This window comes from Rutidosis leptorrhynchoides, chromosome 11, assembly GCF_046630445.1.
Source record: "Rutidosis leptorrhynchoides isolate AG116_Rl617_1_P2 chromosome 11, CSIRO_AGI_Rlap_v1, whole genome shotgun sequence".
Classification (NCBI taxonomy): Eukaryota; Viridiplantae; Streptophyta; class Magnoliopsida; order Asterales; family Asteraceae; genus Rutidosis; species Rutidosis leptorrhynchoides.
The window spans coordinates 41,939,121-41,961,583 of record NC_092343.1 but is presented as its reverse complement, the minus strand read 5'-3'; the positions used below and the strand labels follow the sequence as shown (position 1 = coordinate 41,961,583).

Sequence of the window (22,463 nt, the reverse complement as noted above, 5' to 3'; positions counted from 1 at the left end):
AAATGAATGCAGTCTTTGAAAAACGTCTCATCTAGAGGTCAAAACCTTGCGACGAAATCAATTAATATGGAACGTTTATAATCAATATGAACGGGACATTTCACCTCCGTCCCAAAATAATTGTCCTGTTGGGTGATATCTCCAAAGTCATCCCTATATTTTATAAAATTGCACACCGTTCATGATCCATATCATTTACACCCATTAAATTATGTAGGTAAATTGTATACGAAACTGATACAATTATACATATTATCACAAACATATAGAAAATATGTATAATAAATAATCAGAATAAGAGCGGAAAAATAGAACGATCTAACCGAATTGAAGGGTTGAACCGGGCTTGTGTTTGACACAATTCCCTTAAACAGATTCGACGTCTGTTTCCAGGGTACACCGGTTTCGAAGCAGCGTACTGCCGGACTAGACCACTTGCCTGAAAAATGACCGGAAGCGGGGTGACCGAAGTTGAAGAAGAAGAAGCTTAAAGGTTATGGAAATGTGTTTGTTAGTTGATACATTTTTCTCAATACCAAAGTTTGGTATATATAGTGCAAACAAAATCCTTGGTTGATATTGTAAATCTTTTAGGATCTGTTAAAAGGAAAGAGAAGATTTACAAAATCACAAAGAAAACAAACAAAATCCTGTTGATATTGTAATCTTTTAGGATTTAAAAAAGGAAAGAAAAGATTTACAAATCACAAAAAAGATTTACAAAATCCTTGGTTGATAGCTTCTACTTTGCACTTAAACTAACAACTTTGAGAGTCGATATCTCATTCACCATTAACCCGTTTTGGACACACTTTAGTACGTTTTTAAAGCTCTTATTAGTGGCTAGAAAACCCACTACATAGTCGTTAATAAATATCACTTTATTATATATTAATTTGTGTCCAAAAATTGGTGGAACATACTTTTCCGACTAAATCCTCCAACAAATTATTCGTCAAATCTAACAAATTATTTTACTCAGGTCCCTTTCTTCTCCACTAAAATACAAGCTCCAATGGATTAATGCCCTTTTAACTTTCAAATTGAGAAACATAAATTTAAATATCTATATCGTTATTAATAAAAAAGACAACTACAAACAACAATTTTATTATCATCAATCACTAAAATTCGTCAACACCACATGCGTATCGTAATATTCGATAATTTACTATTTAATTTTCTTTCATAAATGATTACAAACAAAAAAACAACACGACTGCGGAGACAATGATGGTGATTGTGATGGGGATGGTTGCCCGGAGATGGTGACAAAGACGGAGATGGTGACAAAGACAACGACGGCGGAGACAACGATGGTGGTTGTGACGGGAATGGTTGCCTGGAGATGGTTAAAACCCTAAGCATATGGAGCAGTGGAGATTGAGATTGTTCCAAATAAGAAATTAAGTGCACATAGCAAGGGTGCTAAAATACGTAAATACCTTTTAAGCAATAAAATATTGATATGAACAGTACATGCATAGTTTCTATTGATAAAATGTATAATTTAGCTCAAGAATAAATTATTAAAACTGCAATAAGAAGGTGACACTACTACAATAATGAGCAAAGAAACCCCAATTAGGAACCTCTTTTTAAAAGAGTCTAAAAAAAGAGGTTTTAAAAACCATAAGAGACCGGTTTGGTTAAGTTACTTAGAAACAGATTTCTTTGATCCACTTTACAAACCTCTTTTTTATTAAAAACCGCTATCAACTTTTGGAACCTCTTTTTTCTAAGGAACCGGTCCCTTTACTTTCACTTTAGGAACCTCTTTTTTATTACCGGTTTCAAACGTTTGAAACCTCTTTTTTATTTAAAACCGGTTCCAATTTTACTTTTTTTAGATGGACCAGAAAGCGGGAGATGAAAAATCAAAAACTAATTTGAGTCATTTCATATACCTGCACCAAACCTCACACTTTCTTTTTTAAACAAACCCTCACACTTTCTTTTGGAACCTCACACATTTTTTTCTTAAATAAACAACCTACACAATTTCTTGTTTAGCCTCATGTTATAGATAATATCAAGCTTTTCATGGAGACTATAGGCTACGGAGTACTTTTCTTGCTGCCAAGGGAACTAAATTACGTAAGATTTTACTTTAAGCACAATTCTTGATACTTGATATTAGTTGTATATGTATCACTATATATCTGTATCAGTTAGTTCATTAGCTTTCAACATTAATCCACGATGTAAGCCCATATATATTTGTGTATTTATATGATATTGAAATATTGAATGTGAAGGACAGAGGCATTCAAAAATAATTGATTTTATATGATATTGCTTATTGTTTATAGACAAATGATGTTTAGGGGTATTCCGATGTGTTTGACAAAATTTAATTTTTTGTTACTATAAAGCCATGTGATATAATTTAGATATCCATCAATTTTTGTAATTGGATATTATTTGGTTGTGATTATTAATTATATCCTCACTTGTTTGTACAGGTGATATTGCATCTGCCATTAAGCATCCAAGGCCATTAAGCATCCAAGGCCATCAAGCCATTAACTCCAAGGCCATCAAGCCATCAAGAACTATCTTTTTGAATACTAGTAGTAGTTTACTCGTTTGTTTCAGATCCACATTTCTTTGTAAATTTGAATTCATATATCTTATCAAGATTATTAATATATGTAACTTTGTTTGTATACATATAAGTTTATCATCAAACTTTAATATTGTTCCGTTCTCAACGTTAAACGTTAAGTATGTCGCAGAACTTCTTTTTTGTTATACAACTACTGAGAAACAAAACATTATCTTTATAAAAAAAAAAAAAAAAAAAAAAAAAAAAAACCCTAAGAAACCGGTTTTTTATTAAAAACACCTCTCTTTGGTCAAGCAAAGGAACCTGTTTTTAAGACAAAACAGGTTTCCAAAGTTAGTCAAAGGAACCTCTTTTATAACCGGTTCTCTACTTTAGGAACCCCTAGTGATAGAAACCTCTTCTAAAACCGGTTCCAAATACCTTAAAAACCGGTTCCAAAAGTCATTTTTTGTAGTAGTGACATGCGAGTTTTTTTCAAAGTAATATAAAAGACGAAGTTTTAGTCAGGTCCGAAGAAAGAAATATACATGTACTGTTTTTCTTTATATTTATATTTATATTTATATATAACAATAGAAAAAGTAAAGCGACAAAATCGAGATGTTTTTTTTAAAATGGTAATTTTTATAATCACACTTTCAAAAATGGAAACTGAATCAAAATCTTTGCAAAAATGGTAAAACCGAACTTCCAAAGTTCGGTTTTGGTCAAAATCGAAGTTTGGAAGTTCGGTGTTGTTATTTTATTCATTTGGTCCGTCGAATTGGTGACTGGATGGGCGACGTGGCAAAACCGAAGTTTGGAACTTCGGTTTTGCTTTAACTTCCAGCTACCCCATTTACTGTATTTTTATCCACAATAAATACAATCCGTAAAAATTTAAACTGGCGAATAAAAAAACGACACGTGGAAACCGAAGTTTCAAACTTCGGTTTTGGGTTCTGTATAAATCCGAACTCTTTAACTTCGGTGGTCACACACAAATCAGATCCAAAGCAAAAAAAAAAAAAAAAAAAAAACCAAATATTCGAAAATCCTATAGTTTTTAACAAAACTGATGGCTCAAACGAACCAAGTACGTGCTAGATCGGAGCCGGTTGATAGTTATTTATTATTTTTACAAGCCGAAAGGAATCATAGATCGTATGCGGTATTTACAAAGAAGCTTGACCAGGAGACGTTGGTCAAACCACGAAGAGCTGATCTGAGCTTTTGGCAGCATATTAAACGGCTACCAAACGGAAGAATTAATGAGCATGTGCAGGTGTATCTCGATAATGTGGGTTTGGGTTTAGTTTATAAATTGGGTAAACAAAGACTGGATTGGTCACTTGTTACTGCTATGTTTAAAAGATGGCGCCCGAAGACACATACGTTTCATTTACCGATTGGTACAAAATCATTACCTTATATATATATATATTAATTATTTATTTTAATATATATTATTATACCTTCGTAATATATATCATTATTTTAGTCAAGTTTATATTATATATATATATATATATATATATATATATATATATATATATATATATATATATATATATATATATATATATATATATATATATATATATATATATATATATATATATATATATATATATATATAATATTAGATAATTGTTTAAAATAGTATTTACGAATATATATATATTTATAAATTTAGTCAAGTTTATATTTTATATATATATATATATATATATATATATATATATATATATATATATATATATATATATATTAATCCATATTAATATTTGTAGGAGAAGCAACTGTAACGTTGCAAGACGTTCAGGTTTTATTTGGTTTACCAATAGACGGGGATGTGTTCTCCGGTATTTGGTATGAAACAAATGATAGCGATTGGATACCGTTTGTTGTTACCTACTTAGGGATCTCCCCTGAGGCTATTGGTGATAGGGGTATACGTAGAGGGAGGATATTAATTTCCGTTTTAATGACGGAGTTGAATGAAGAAGTTGGAGACACTATCGAGTCTCACCAACAGCGGGCTAGAGTATATATTTTAGCCATGATGGGTGGCATTCTATTTTCTGATACTAATGCGTATGATGTCCTTTTGAATTTCTTGCATACCATCCTGGACTTAGTCCAGCTAATCGTATTAGTTGGGGTAGTGCGGTTCTCGCCAGTGTTGTAAAAAACGGAAAAAACGGGGGTCTAGACGGGGGTGTAGACGGATTTTGGAGTGCCCCGTCCCGTTTATACATAAAACGTTTGAAAAAACGGAAATCGGCCAAAAAACGGTCAAAAGACGGTCAAACACGGTCCGAGACGGGAAAAAACGGGTTTTTCTGATTTTTTCAAGTTTTTTTTTTTATAAAAAAAAAAAATAAACGTTGTGCTATTACTTAGGGTTTCTTTTTTTATGTTTGAAATGTTGAAGTATTTAAACATGTGTGAAATGATTATGTTTGAAATAATGTAATGTACAATATATATATAATATATAACATTTTTATTTAAAAGTCAACGTTAGTCAACATCCGTCTAGACCTCCGTCTCGACCCCGTCTCGACCGTCTCGACCCTTTTAGGACCCGACCGTCTCGATCCCGTCTCGCGTCTTTTGCAACCTTGGTTCTCGCACATCTTTATAGAAATTTGTGTAAAGCGGCCACAAACTATGAAGCCAAGGCCATTAATGGTTCGCTACTTTTAGTACAACAGTGGGTGTATGAACGAATTCCATCCCTCGCGCCAATTCTCAAAAATGATGTACGAAAGATTCCAGTGGACTTGCCACCGAACCATATTCCACTTATTCCAGCACCCTATGGTTCTAGGTAAGAGATCATTGTAACTTTAAACCTTTAGTTATTGTAACTATATTCATTTGTATGTGTTATTCATATGTAGGTGGCAAGGTAAACAGACTAACAAAAATACGCCAGTACATGTATTGTCAACAGTTCGCTCCCTACTTTCGGCGTTAACGCCTAGACAGGTAACATTTATTTGGTGTGAAACTATAGAAGCTATGTTAAAGTCAAAACATTTATTAACTTTTATAATATGTTGATGCAGTTTATATGGCAACCCTATGATGATGAGTTATTCGCCCGACTACCCGAGCAGTGCGCAGCTGACAGACCCTTATGGTCATACCGTGGGGCTATTATATTCTGGGCTACTATTGAGACACATCTACCCGATCGGGTCTGTAGGCAATTTGGATGGGGTCAGCCAATTCCAGGCGTTGAACACTTGCTTCCCGCTCAGACGCATCATCATTTGCACAAAACAAACCTTAGCATGAAAAGAAGTGTTGATATGAGGACTAATGCCCCTCAGGCCACGTACATCGCACAATGGAATGACCAAGTCAACCGTATATTTGTTGGTAGAGATGGTGGGGGTGTCAGCAGGGGTTACTATGACTGGTACAAGGCTCGCACTGTTGTGCACATTACAGATCCAGGAACCGACGAGGGTACCAACACATATCCTAATTGGGCAGGGACTACCAATGTCTATGTAAGATACAATTGTGTGAAATTTTAATTATTTATAAACAATAACCTCACGATCGATTATATTGGGTTACTTTTAACTATATACAGGAGGAAGGGCTTTGGAGGATGCAAGATATGGCATTTGCACAAATGCAACCAAACAGTCAACCTAACCCGCAAGCATTTTATGACATGCCACATAACCTACTTTCATATGTGCATCACCAACAGCCAGGTGCTCCATTTGAATACTATCCGTCACAAAACTTCGAGTTCCCGGCTTATGATTACGGTGATCAGTCGCATTATCATGATCCTCGCCAAACCTATCCTAACCCTCTAGACATATACAGTACCCATCGAAACACATACCTTACCCATCAAAACGTCTACAATACCCATCAGAACGTCTTCAACAGCCCTCCAAACATATACAATACCCCGTTGAACACGCATCTTGGATCATCCTCTCGGACCCCTCAAGAAACATATCATGGATCTTCTTCTCGGACCCCTATCCGACCATATGTAGGTGCCTCGTCCTCTCGAAGCCCTCTTGACGTGAGTGTTTCTGATTACCCACTTGAGGATGAGCCTGTCGAGGATTTAACCGTAGGCGATGATGAAAATCGGGAGCAACTACCGAGGAGGAGTACAAGGCAATCTGTCCCAACAAGGTGTGGAACTAGTCATCACCTGCGATATATACGTGGGGGACGTCATGGGCACTGATTAGTTGTATTTTATGATGATTTGGTTGTAATGTTTATCTTTTGAACTTGTTTTAATAAATTCGTTGCGTTTGTGATATACATTTAGTATCGTTTTTAAACAAAACTAACAACTAATTTAATTTAAATAACAATAACAACATATAACAATACATTATTTAAAACAACAATAACAATAGTTTATTTTAAACAACAACAACAACAACACAATGCTCTACGTAGATCCACCGTCTTTAAAGAACACCTTAATTAACGTCTTGCGTGTAATGTTAAGGATTTTAACCTTCACACTAGCGCAAAAGATAGAGCAGTTTTGTAGCACCAGAACAGCCCCCTCACGTATACCTTTTACACCTTCATACTTCCCATGTACACCATCGATGATCTTGCTAGATACTGTTCCTCGAATAGTACCCGTAGTGTCCTATTAAACATAAATGAATATAGTTACATTAACCTGTTTTAGTCAACGCAATACAAATATGAAAATATACATAAGTTAGTGATGTAAACTCACTTTGAGCGTTACAGACAGATCACCGAGAACATTTTTCTCACAAGTCTTAACAACACCAACAACTTGATCAGCTGGTAAGAATCTACGTTGTCTCAAAATGCTTGATATATCAGATCTACCTACAGTTACAACAATACACATAAACTGTTGGCTTACGGTTTCAAGAATAAGTATACAATTTTGTTGTTTACTTCCGTACGGATATGCAAACTCCATCGCGCGTAGCCACGGATCCAGTGTAAACGAATCACCCGCTTCAGGTCTGTTGATTATTTCCCTTACAAAATCTTGCGTAGACATGTCATCCACAACGTTATTCTCGTTATTTCGAAGTTCATACGCATCTTGGAAAACACCAGCGGGTCCAGGGATTCGGTAGGATAATTTGTTCTTTTTGTTAGACCCGGAACCGCGAAGAACATGTCGTTGCGGTGAAATAGGTTGCTTTTGTTTTTGACGGTTAAGTTGGGGGGACTCTAAAGGTCGGGGGAATGGTGGCGACTCAGTGGGCACCAATATGGTTTGAGTGGGTTTTGAAACTAATACAGATTGAGTGAGATCGGAATCATCAATATCAAGTAGGTATTCCCATCCATCGTTCTCATCATTGGCCATTTTTTTAGAATGTGATTTTGTGTTTTTTTAGTTTTAAACTGCTGAATTCAGTGAAAATTAAAACTCAGTTTATGGTGTTTGAAATGTGGTTGTGTTGTATGTGATGTTGTTATTGAGAATGAAGTTTCAACTGGTATAAATAGATGTATAAAAGCATACATTTCGACCTGCAAAAAGCAAGATTCGGCTGAGAAGTGAACAAAATATGGCAGGACCCAAAACCGAAGTTTCAAACTTCGGTTTTGCTGAAAAGCCTGCAAAACCGAAGTTTAAAACTTCGATTTAGGGCACGGGTGGCTAACCTAGTACACATGTCGCCAAGTCACTGTGGAAATGAGTAAAATAACAAAACCGAACTTCCAAACTTCGGGTTTGACCAAAACCGAACTTTGGAAGTTCGGTTTTACCATTTTTGCAACGATTTTGTTTCAGTTTCCATTTTTAAAAGTTTGATTCAAAAAATTACTATTTTAAAAAAAATTCCAAAATCGAATATACAAATTTACGGAGTATCAATCAGGAGGCTATAAAGCTTTTGAAACGAAGGATCAATAGGAACAATGACACAACATTAGGGGATGATTGATAATAATAAAATATTTTTTGGTTGTTTTCATTTGTTAACGATAAATGATGATATAAGTTTTTAGATTTGTGTGTTTTAATTTGGTGAAAAAGGTTTTAATGGATTGAAGTTTGTAGGTTAGTAGAGAAGAAAGGTACCTGTCATGTCATATAATTTGTTAGGTTTAAGGAATATTTTGATGTGTGTTAATAATAGGGATGAACAATGTGCATTTTTATAGGTTCTACATGAATTACCACCTTTTGGTTCATCTCATTATCAAGATAGTCTAAACCGTAAGCAACATCAATGCATATTTTTAAACGTTTTTTCCATGTAAAATTAATATCGTCCAAAATGTGATTAAGGTATCAATGAGAAACTTACTCATAAAAGAGCAACATCATATATCACCTTTACTATAATATCCAAGAAAATATTGTATTATGGATGCCTACAACCGTCAAGTACTTCTATTTCAGTGAGGATCACATCTTCTTTATATACAATCAATTTAGATGTTACAATGCGCCGTCTTTTAGGCAGTTCATCGTTACTCTCCCATTCCACGAAAGAACCATATTTTTTTTTATCATAATATTCAATTTCTTGTTTGAACATTTTAAGGTAGGGGTTCGTATAGGATTCGGCATAAAACTTCAGCGGCGAGGGTGAGGGTTAATGACTGTGTGTTAGTTCAATCCTTAAATATTCTCATTTCTTTACCTGTAACATTGTGAAAAGAGAGGTAAAGAGATTTGCAACCTAATGGTTGGAGGGATCACCTGTCTTATTTATTTATTTATTAATTCATATATAATAACTATATTGATAATTATAATAATGCTTACTAGCTAGCTTTTATATTGTTGTCTTTTTGGTTACTTTAGACCATATGTTACCTTAAATGAGTTTGTTGTGGCGTTATGGAGAGGATTTTTGTGGTGTTGTGCTCTTGTGAAGATGAAATTAAGTTGACGTGATATTAATTTTTTTCATTTTTTCCATTTAACCATATATATAAATATAAATATAAATAAATAATATAATAAATAAAATAAAGACATTATAATTTAGGGTGCTGATTCGTACACCACCAAAATTATCCATACACCACTAAATATGCAACACAGTGTTGTACTGTACAACTCTCTAAAGCATATTTAGTGGTGTATGGATAATTTCAAGTGGTGTACGAATCAGTCCCCTATAATTTACAATCTAGTTACATAATTAATATTTAAACATTATTATAATCTAGTTACATAATAATCTATAGTTTCTGTTAAAATGCTAAAATGATGACATCACAAATAAGCAATTTTCTTCTTAAAAAGAAAATCAAAATACAAAAAGAAAAATTTAGAGGCCATGTGATGATGTAATAATACTTAATACTAAAATATTACATCAAAAACTAATTACTTTTATTTAAAATAATTAAAACCACAGTAAAAAAAAAATTATACTTCGTATTTGTATCTGTTCCAATTCCAAATTAGGGTTTCTTTATATCTAAAAAAACACGCGTACAAAATTCTAAAATCTTTCTCAGAATTTTGATAATAGTTCTAAAATCTGAATCATCCCTCTGTTACATCTTCTTGAAACCCTACATCTAGGTGTTTTCTTCAACATATAATTTTATTTCATATTCAATTGGAAGACATCATTAAATTGGGGATGTTTTCGGAATCAACATGTAATATTTTCAATCTTCGAGAATTATTTTTCATATAAGGTTTCTTCCTTTTCAGGTATGTAATTTACATGTAGATAATATCATTTACACTCAATTACTTTTATCATTCTTCATTTTCTCAGTTCATTCGGGTTATTTACCATTACCGCTACAATCGGGATTATTGTTCCAGTATTATCATTTACACTTAATCATTAGGGTTTGTTGTCTGCATCTCAATAAAATCGAAGCGTTCTATATATGTTTGATTTTCATGATGCTTTATAATTTTAATTTTAATTGTAATTGTAAATTTGTAATTGAGCAGGTTGATTAGGGCTGTCAAATGGAAGAAGAACAAGTTTGAAAATTGGTTCCAGTATATATATATATATATATATATATATATATATATATATATATATATATATATATATATATATATATATATATATATATATATTAATGAGAAGTTGATTTACTACCATCACTTAGTTATTAGATATGTTAAGAATATGCTTTCTCATTAAACATATTTAAAAAAGTCTTATGGTGAGTACATCTTGAATAAAGGTTTATGGTTGTGGCATTTTGAATGGTATTTCCATTGGTTTTCTTAACTTGAGCATTGGTTCTAACTCCATTTGCTTCTCCCAAATATGCAATATTTGATTTTCAGTGTTCTAAGTATTTTTCAATACTCTCAGACAAGGGCGTGTGGCAAGACCCAAGATCATAAAGGTATTACTTCTACCATGTCTTTTTTTTCTTTTCTTTTTTAATATTTTGACTTTCTTAAGCAGATTTCTATAATCTATACACTTCAACAAGGAATAATCTATCCCATTCTCTTTCTCCCTCTGTTTCATCACATCTTTCTTCCATGTAGATGTTCTTGATTTTAACAACTGTAGTAACCAACCTTCTTTGTATAGTAATGTGACCCATCTAACTTTCTTTGTATAGGAATGTGCCCCTCTACCGTATGCAATTTCTTTGACCAAGATAAAAAAAGACGTTGTTAACTGTCATATAAGTGCTTGAACATTTTATTGTGTTTATTGATTAAATTGTGATAGTTGTAACTTTCTTAGTAGTCATAAACAACTATCAAATTGGCCAACCCCTTAAAGATTCTAAAAGCTCTAATGGGTCAAAGTATTCTTTAATATATCATATACTATTTGCTAATGGATTTAGTACAAAATATATTCGGTTTCATTATTCAATTTAGACCCATTTAGTATTGTTCCTATCAGCTACCATTTGGATTTGAATCCACTCGTGTTGATTAATCATGATGATAAAACATTAGAAGGATTAAGATGAAGATGATGGTATAAGCCATTTGATTTGCAGGTAATTAATTTTCGTTTTTTTTATTTAACCTAATTAAATTATCATATGGTTGTTTTGGTTTATGCGGATGAAGGATAAGAAATCTTAACATTGTATGTGATAATTACTTATTGAACACCAATAAAATGCCAAAAAGAAGTTCAAGATCGACTGTAGTTCTTTCTCTTTTATTATTTTAATTTGAATGATTATCAAATTCATTCAAGTTTTCCAATGCAATCCTTTATTTTTTAGGTAAGGAGTTACATTGAGATGTGAGAATATAGCATCAACAGATAGTAGTGTTAGACAATGCTCGGGTATTTTTTTGGAGTTATAATATGTTGTTACTTATGCTTATGTTAGTTACGTTACTTATCCACCATCACTAATTATGCAGACAATTGTTGTGTAGGTTGTGTTTAGCGAGGCTTTGAGTCAGGTTATGCGCTTTTCAAGTAGCTTTCCTAAATTCAGTGAGTTCCATTTATGTGGGTCAAATGTTTGGTTCATTTTTTATATAGTATTTGCATACTTGCATTTGTTGTTTGAAGCTTGCTGTTATCTGGAAAAGAAACTATGAATACATTCATCATACAAACTAGAATTTTTAACTACTACTTATCAGTGTAAACAAAAAAAAAAATCAGTGTATTTCAATCTCAATTTTTAATTGTAGAAAATATCAAAGGTATGTAAACATTTAGCTGATGGAGTTATTTATAATCCATTCATATCTTTGTTTAGTAGTTATATGTATTAAGATTTAGTACAAGATTGGTTGCTGCAAGTATGGATCAAGATCAACATTGGATGTTTTTGGCTGTGCTGACTGCTCGCATAATGGTGTTTGTATATGTCGTATATTCAGTGTTGGTCTAATTGCAGATGTTCTTTTTCCATGATTAACGTTTCATGTTCGATTCGTCAGGCTTTATGGATAGGAAAAGGTTGTGAGCAATATCCAAGTGAATTATATAGATTTTTGGAGCTTTCGTTGGACACTTGCATCTAACAAACTAAAGGTTCGCATGATATGTTTCAAACATATATCCTTTGGGTGTATTAATATCTATGTAGTTAGTGAACTATAGTAACACGATGATTGTAGATATATGTTATTAAATGGTCCTTTTATTTATGTTTTGTTAATCATCTTTATGCTTTCTTTGTTATTTATCGGATTTTTAAAATGGTTATGTTATGGAAGTTTTTCAGGTTGGAGATTATCATCTAAGTCTTGTGAAGTTGAGGACGCAATCAAACATTTGAGTAAACAAATTTTGAAGTAATATCACCCTTTACTCTCATTTTAGTTCTTATTACCATTGATTATATTAATATTAATTTGTATATTCATCTTCAACTTCAGTTGTTTTTGATAAAAGGTATTATGGTAAGTTTTTATCATTTTCAACAGTTAGGGTTACGGTTTTTTTAGATTTAGTTTTCACTTAATATTATTGTGTAGATCAATGATATTTGTTGTGGTTCTGTACTACTAAGAAATAGAAGACTGCATGGAACTTTTTGAGAACTAAGAATTTGGATTCCATTTTTTATTTGTTGTACATTTATGCTTAGTAGTTAAACTGTGTTTGGTTATTTGGTATAGGTACTAGACATATCTTGAAAATTAAGGATAAAGAATATATATGTTTCTCATTGAGGTAACTCTGTTCACTTGATATTTGATCACAATTTTTGGTGTCCTTATACATTCACTGTATCATTATTTCTCTTCTGATATAAGATGATGACAAGGTATAGACTCATTTCCAGTTTTCTTCTATATCGGTGTGTGGTTTAAGAAGTTTCCAGTTGTGATGATGTTGTGATGATTCCTGATGGCAGACTTATTATTTTGCTTTTATGGTTGTATCGCTGTAACATCGCAGGTAACACGTTCCTCGTAGCATGATATTGTCCGATTTGCCCGTAGGCGCACGGATTTTTCTTGGCAACCACACACGACGAGCACTTTCCCAGGAGGTCACCCATCCTGGTAGTGCACTCGCCTGAGCACGCTTAACTGCAGAGTTCTCATGGGATCTGCTGCGCTTGTGGTCCCAAAACGCGTCATGCTAGGAAAGGTCTCCACACCCTTATAAGGCATGCTTCGTTCCCCTCTCCAACCGATGTGGGACGGATGTAACACGGATGTTACAATCCTCCCCTAATGGGACACAGTGTCCTCGCTGTGCACGTTTGGTCCGAGGCCTGGCTTTGATACCATCTGTAACATCCCAGGTAACACGTTCCCCGTAGCATGATATTGTCCGATTTGCCCGTAGGTGCACGGATTTTTCTTGGCAACCACACACAACGAGCACTTTCCCAGAAAGTCATCCATCCTCGTAGTGCTCTCGCCTGAGCACGCTTAACTGCAGAGTTCTCATGGGATCTGCTGCGCTTGTGGTCCCAAAACGCGTCATGCTAGGAAAGGTCTCCACACCCTTATAAGGCATGCTTCGTTCCCCTCTCCAACCGATGTGGGAAGGATGTAACACGGATGTTACAATCGCTTAAACATAAAGGAGGATGTCGAGAGGTAATTGTCTCAAAGTTGTTGGAACAATTGTGTTCATGTTATTTAGTTTTTCCTATGTTTTGCAGAGGTTAAATATTATTTTTACCATCATTTGCAACTTTGTAGAATGAAAAAATAGTAATAAATATATTATCATACATTAGCCCTTTGTTTTATTATTTGTTAACTCCAAAACTATCTTAAGTATATGTTCTTTTTACAAAAATATACACTTATTAGTAACACAAGTTAGGAGTTTTTATGAATTAAGATATTTTTAAATCATTTTTTGGCCAATGGACTAAAGAGTAATTGTGAGCTGTCACGGGGTCTTTAATTTTCATGGCTCACATGAAGATTATCATTTATTCTGATCAAATTAAGTATATCAATCTATATATAAAAATGACAAGTTCCTTAGTCGGAATCTTTGGTTCCGCAGTTCATTAAACTAAATGACTTTAGTATTTACATTCACTTAATACCTAAAATATATCGTTAAACAGTTTCGTTTATACAAACCCGTGATTTCACGGGTCATTTCACTAGTATTATTATTATTCCCCTTATTAGTATATTCTAATTAAATTTAGTATTACTTTTTGTTTATCCATAATAATAATAATAATAATAATAATAATAATAATAATAATAATAATAATAATAATAATAATAATAATAATAATAATAATAATAATAATAATAATAATAATAATAATAATAATAATAATAATAATAATAATAATAATAATAATAATAATAATAATAATAATAATAATAATAATAATAATAATAATAATAATAATAATAATAATAATAATAATAATAATAATAATAATAATAATAATAATAATAATAATAATAATAATAATAATAATAATAATAATAATAATAATAATAATAATAATAATAATAATAATAATAATAATAATAATAATAATAATAATAATAATAATAATAATAATAATAATAATAATAATAATAATAATAATAATAATAATAATAATAATAATAATAATAATAATAATAATAATAATAATAATAATAATAATAATAATAATAATAATAATAATAATAATAATAATAATAATAATAATAATAATAATAATAATAATAATAATAATAATAATAATAATAATAATAATAATAATAATAATAATAATAATAATAATAATAATAATAATAATAATAATAATAATAATAATAATAATAATAATAATAATAATAATAATAATAATAATAATAATAATAATAATAATAATAATAATAATAATAATAATAATAATAATAATAATAATAATAATAATAATAATAATAATAATAATAATAATAATAATAATAATAATAATAATAATAATAATAATAATAATAATAATAATAATAATAATAATAATAATAATAATAATAATAATAATAATAATAATAATAATAATAATAATAATAAATAATAATAGAAAGATAAGGAGATGACATTTCTACTTCATATTCAGCCACACATTTATATTGCGTAGATTCCATAATACTCCGTAAATAGAAACATATCTTCACCTTCCCTTTTCATTCTTCAACCTATCTGCAATTTCTTCTTCACTATTCTACGCGTTTTCCTTTACTCTATACTTTTGTCTACATTAAGTGTACAGTTTACGAAATAATAAGCACCTCAGAATGTATGGTGGGGTTTGTCAAAATCCAACATATCTGTCCATATGATTCTCGCTTTACAAATTGTAAATTAGCATATTCAAGCTAAGGGATTTTTAGTGTGTACTCATGCAATACGTAGTTTGTTTCTAAATCATCGTGTCTGGTTGTAAAAATCTGTTTCAACGGCGTGTATTCACATCCCGAGTATAAACAGTAAAATTTTAAAATAAAGTAGGACCGTGAACTCTTGTATAATAAACTTTTGAAAACTAGTAAGCATGTATTCTCACCCCAAAAATAGTTGAGGAAAGGGGACTATACCTCACCTTAGTAGCACAGCTGTGTGATTAACACACAAAAAGTAAGCTGACGGTTCTTGACCTTAATACTCAACTTAGAGAACATATGTTGGTCAAATAAGTGTCTAGTAAGCTAAGTCGGTCTATACGGTGCACATAGTCCTAATACTCAAGTCCGACTCACAGTTTCAGCAAAAGTCAACAATAGTCAATGCAGTCAAGCAAAGTCAAACTCGGTCAATATGGTCAACAAAAGTCAAAAACATCATTAGGTGATGTCATGAAGGTCAAAAAGTCATACCTAAGTCAATAAACAAGTTTCATGTTTCAATTTATCGTTTGTAAGGTGTTTAGATTGTCCATTTACCTTTCCAAAAATCTAAGCCATGTTGTCATATCATTTTTAGAATTACATTTATAATATAAAGTGTACGCTACAGTCCCAGCATTCGCAGCAGTTTTAAAATTCTATAATTAAATCTAAAAAAATGTAAATCATGCAAGACCAGTGGTAGAATGTTTTAAACTTTCATGAACATCTCAAACTTTCATCCTTAAAAAGATCTAAGAATTTCATGTAGCCAATTAGTAAAGTTTATTCGCGGAAGTCAGATGTAGCAGTTTCAACGGTAATCTAGGAGTACTGTTTCAAGGGCAATTTAACACCTAATGCAACAAGTATTAGGAGTTGATATAATATAGTGACTTGTCCTAAAACATATAAATAATCGTATTCCAGAAGCACAAGTCTTAGTTCAATTTAGTTTTTCCTCTATAAGCCACGCCTTGGATGTGAGTCAGATTCGATGCAAAATCGGGTGTTTGTATTTGGTCGGACATAGCACAAAACCTACATATTCAATTTCCAAACATCCTAAAAGAAACGTTATGTACTAAATCTGTAGTTTTCAAAAATAATGTTGTATTTTTCCAGAAATCATTCTATTTAACAATTTGGTTCTGTTTTTACTAGCATTCGACAAAATTCGTTACAAAACTTCAAACAAGCATAACAAGTGATTCACGTATCCAATTCATACAATATCTAGGTGATAATTGTACTACTTTCCATAAGCTAAATGCTTATGAACATTTTTCATTCAATATCACAAGTCATTTAATCCAGAAACTGCAATAACACATCAAACTAGTCGAAAACTTCAATCAAGTATACCGAGCAAACCGTTTATCGAAATCGCGCATTATCTACATGAAAAGTTATTAAATTTTGGAGAGAAATTCAATTATGTACTTATATTATCTGATTTTAGCATGAAAAATTCAGTTTAGGTCATATTCAAATTCGTGATTTCGGAAAAAGCATGCAATCGAGCAATTAATGACAACAACGCATACAATCAATCAATGACTTGAGCATGGACACTATGTCAACCCTATACATATATAAAAACTAATAAATTCTGGAAAAAAAGTTTTTAGATCATACCCTAATTAAAATCGAAGAGAGAATCGTGTAGAGATGATCGAGACTAACGCAGATATGCAATCAATTTAAGATTTCGAAGAGGATTCGAAGATGATGGGAGGATGATGATGCATGATGATGATGATGATGATGATGATGATGATGATGATGATGAAGTTTTGTGGCCGCTTGAGTCGTTTGAGAGGCTACAAGAAAGAAAAATACACGACCTAGATTGATTTAGTAGGTTTAAGGGCGTTTAGGGATCAAGTTGGCTTATAACTTGGGCCAAAAACAAATTAAATGGACATGGGAGAGGGATTTCGACCATTGGGCTGGAAAAGGGTGCTCATGGACTCACTAAATGTGTACGTTGAGTTTAAAAATGTGTACGTTGTCAATGTCGTTTTGTTACTGTTTTGTTCTACCATTGTTATTAAAATAACATTCATTGATATTATTCTTAATGTTTGTTTATGACTTTATGAGGTTGAACTCGGTGATTCATCTCTCAATTTTGTTTCGGCTTATTGTATAGTGATGTTGGTGTATGAACTTGAATGCTTCTTTTGTAGGTACTACCACGAGTTTGATAAAAGTACGAATTATTGATTTTGGTTTCATATGTGTTTTTAAAGAATCTGATTCTTTTTTGTTGTTAAAATGGCTACCTGAGCTGCTTCAACTTCAATTTCAATTATGAGTTTAAAAGGCAGGCCAAAAAGATACTCAAAGATTTTAAGGACACAAGTGTAAAGGAATTGGCTGTACAAATATAAAAGACACAAGGTACCAAAATGTCAAAGCAACTTCAGAAGACCTTTTACGGTACAAAAGCAAGTGCGTGCCCCACTTTTGGTACACAACAAAACTACTCCACCATGCAACATGTTACGCAAAACTTTCAGTTCATGAACATGGCTGGATTTTTTTTGTAGTTCTTTGATGCAAGTATTATGTTAGGCGTTACCTTAAGTTACTTCTAAATCATCTCATGTGCTTATATGATTATCTTTAAAGTCTATTATGTAAGATATAGAAACTGGTGGTCCGACTACAATGATGAGCTATAAGCTTCTATATCAATATGCTTTTACACCGAGTATATGAATTGGATGTTAATTGTCTATGATGTCTTCGTGTGGACTTAAGAAGTTATGATTTTTCTTCACTCATGAGCACAAATATCGTATGATAAAAATAAAGAAGAGAAAACACTACAATACACGATGGTGTCAGTATTTGGTTTTGATAAAAGTAAAGAAGAGAAAGAATTTCATAAATTGAAAATATAGAATATTATGTATGTATATAATACATAGTAGACGATAGACTAGATTAACATAAGCTATGTCTATACGTATAGATATATTACGAACTTATTATGATATTATTAGTTGCGTAAATACGTAGGCATTTTGTACATAAATATTGTATGATACTACAAACATGAAGTAAGCAAAGTATACCCAAATGCAATCGTCACAACGCGCGATCCGAAATCTATCTAGTTAAATAAACAAACATAAACAGATTAGTAAGATTACGGAAGTTGAAACTAGTTGGTATTTGTAAAGAATTATTTTTTTTTTTATTTTTTTTTATTTATAAATAACACATTTCTTGAAGCCCGGAGGAGAACTATGTCTCCATTTACATTTACATTTACATGAAATTTATTTACATTTACATGAAATTTGAAAGAAAACGTTGTCTAAAAGGCCCTTAAGAGGTAATGAAATGATATATAAAAAAATAATAATAACAATAAAAAATGATCGCGTGGGGAGGGGAGTTTTATCGGTTATGCTTTCGGATTGATCCGAGTTTCCTTCAAGGCATCAGTAAAGGGCGAGTTATGTAACTGCGAAAGATGATCGTGTGAGTGATTTAGTCCTTCATAGGTGATCTCTAACTGCAATTAAAAAAAAAGTATAACACAATGGTGTCATAAGGGTACAGATATTAGTACTAATAACATCAAATTAAAGCCGTCAAATTATGATTTGTAGCTCTATATGTGAATATTTTCAATTTAATTAATAGAACATATTCTAACTGTCAAAAATTTTATAATTCAACTAAAAATGAATATAAAATAAGAAGATAATAGTAAATGGTAAATATTTTTAAAAGTACATCATTCTTTTAAATAAGTTTTCAAAATACGGGTCTATGTTGAAAAAACTCAGAAAAATTGAAGGCAAAAACAGAGGGGTTTGAAATGAATCCCCTACTACTCTTCCACACATATTTAGTTGCCTTCCAACAGATTACGCAGTATATCTCGGGCATCTTCAGTTAAGAGACTACATCTGAACGTCGGCCTCGGCCTCCGACGCGAGAAGCATACAACAATAGCAGTAAGATTATCAGTTGAGTAACGAAGAAAGGCCTTATTTACAAGCTGCCTCGCACACCGATTAGGGTCATCATATAGTCTTAACTCCTGTCTAACAAACCCAACCGCTTCTTGATTTGACATCACATCCCAAATCCCGTCACACGCGATAATCAAAAACTCATCATCTTCCGTCAAAACCTTTTGAATAACATCGGGTGTTGCAATCAAAGGCGATGATGATTGCATGTACCAGTCTCCAAGCGCTCGTGTAACAGCAAGTTCTCCGTTCAAATAACCATACTTGATATAACCACCTAATGACTCAACCCGTATCTTTTCTTCCAAGTATACAGGCGTATGATCTTGTGACATCTGTACTGCAATACCGTTCCTGCAAAGAACGGCTCGACAGTCACCAGCATTTGCTATTATTAAATGTTTTCCGAGGATCAGGGCAGTTAAAGCTGTTGTCCCGCAATAATCACTGATGCTACATTCATCGGCTAAAGCCTTGTCTGCAAGTAAAAATGCTTTGCAATAAGAATCTTCCAATTGTTGTAAGAATAAGTCATCAATGTCTGAAGTTTGTTGTGGTAGATGAGAATCTAAGAAAAATAATTTCATAGCGTTTTCCTTCATATAAGATGAGGCTTCAGAACCTCCATGACCGTCAAAAACAGCGTAAAAAGAAGTTGGGAGAGGCCATTGATAAAGTGAACCCAACCCAATGTGTTTGACACATCATCGATGCAAATGTGTTCATCCTGGTTTGATTTTCGACATCCAACGTCTGTGTGACTACCCGAACGAATGCTTGGACTGAACTTTGTTGAACAAGACTCCACCTGCGCACAGCTCACGGCGTTCACACACACACACACAGCGCGCGCGCGCGCACACACACACACATATATATAGTGTCTTAATCAAGAGGGAAGCATTTTTTTGGGAAGAAGTAGATTTTTTTCATTTTTTTTTTTTATTTATTTATTTTTTTTCAAACATTAAGATCAAATGAAAATATGAACATTTAAAAATGACACTTTGTAATAAATGTTATAATTTTGGTGGGAAAACGATCGAAGAAATAAATGATAACATGCATTATATGTAATGTAATATTTTTATTGAAGTTTTTTTAAGTGGTTAGAAATTAGGTTTAGGGTTTAAATTGAATTTTTAACACGGACGGTTTAGGATTTAGGGTTTAGGGACTAAACCCTAAACCCTAAATCGGGCTAAATTTTGGGGGGAAAAAAAAAACTTCACACGATGAAAAAAAACGATGAATAAAAACCCTAATTACTCATGATACATGTTATCATTTATTCCTTCAAGCGTTTCCCTGTCAAAATAATAACGTTCATTACAAAGTGTCTTTTTACATGTTCATATTTTTATGTGATCTTAATGTTTGGGGAAAAAAAAAAAATTTAAAAAACGAAAAAAATTTACTTCCCCTAAAAAGTGTTTCCCTCTTGATGAAGACCCTGTGTATATATATATATATATATATATATATATATATACACGCACACCAAAAACATTCATTCAATTACAGCTGAACAAACTAATATAGGGAATCCAAGTTACAGCTGAACAAACTAATCATCCAACTTCAGACTTATATATCACTATATATTACCTAATCTCTTTCTACCAATTAATGTTGACTTTCCAAATCTACCTTACGGTACAGGTAATACTAACTACATCTTACATTCTTACCTCCCTCATACCCCTGCTTTCAGCAGCATTCTTGGACAAACTAGCCAACTAACTTTCTCCTATTTGAAAAACTAAGCCTAATTCACAATAAATTGTTGACAGATCGATACAAAGAACAATTTCAGTCAATTACTTTTATTGATCATCGATCTACTCTTTCCAAAACAATACTCTATGGTAGTATACAAATTGGAAGTCATAAGCTAAAAAACCATCAAACGATTCCAGAAGCATGCACACTATCAACGAATAAATAATCTACAATAACTACAACAATTCCCAATCCCACAACGAAATAATAATAAATTTACAGTATCAAGTAAACCCTAATTTCATTTAGTATGAGTTAAATATTAACTCTAACTTTACACCACCGCAAACAAATAAATATAAAAGCCTAATTAAATAAGTTGAATTACCGATTCAGAAAGGGAAGCGAGATCGATGGTTTGTTCGCATAATATCTCTACTGTTTCTGCAAACATATTCGCTACTATCATCAAATTGAAATCAACTCAAGCTTTTTATAAGTCGTTTGCTTCGCGATATCGTAATATTAGATACGGAAATCGAAAGAGAATTAGGTTTATTGCAAATTTGTAATTTTGTGAAGAATGAAATTGGGGAGATTTTAACTAGGGTTGGTCGTATATACTCTGCCTTGATATCAACTAGATGGCAAAAAGCCCGTACCGAACGGAAACCCGAAACCCACATTTTTTGGACCGAGTTTGGCCCGGTTTTGCAGGTCCGGGGTCGGGTAAGAGAATAGTTTTAAAATTTTATCCAGGTTCGGGTTTGAGTACAGTTTTAGATACAAATACGGTTACCCGCACCGTACCCGATAAATGACCCGAATTCGTATACCCAACCCGTTATAATTTCAATTATATATATATATATATATATATATATATATATATATATATATATATATATATATATATATATATATATATATATATATATATATATATATATATTGGTAG

General features: G+C 32.0%; 2 protein-coding genes across 2 annotated transcripts; both read right to left on the bottom strand.

The window, feature by feature from the left end:
* Window positions 1-6,998: 6,998 nt before the first annotated feature.
* LOC139877875 (uncharacterized) lies at window positions 6,999-8,387 on the bottom strand. Its single transcript, XM_071865270.1, has 3 exons — window positions 7,493-8,387; window positions 7,302-7,420; window positions 6,999-7,208 (listed from the first exon to the last, which is right to left on the bottom strand). Exons 1-3 carry the CDS (start codon window positions 7,914-7,916, stop codon window positions 6,999-7,001), a joined length of 753 nt encoding a protein of 250 aa, XP_071721371.1. The 5' UTR covers window positions 7,917-8,387.
* Window positions 8,388-19,521: 11,134 nt separating this feature from the next.
* LOC139876843 (probable protein phosphatase 2C 43) lies at window positions 19,522-22,108 on the bottom strand. The gene is given in 3 exon segments (XM_071864222.1): window positions 19,522-20,466; window positions 20,469-20,591; window positions 21,894-22,108. Coding segments are annotated over 3 exon segments (1,014 nt in total). The 5' UTR covers window positions 21,975-22,108; the 3' UTR covers window positions 19,522-19,656.
* Window positions 22,109-22,463: the final 355 nt, after the last annotated feature.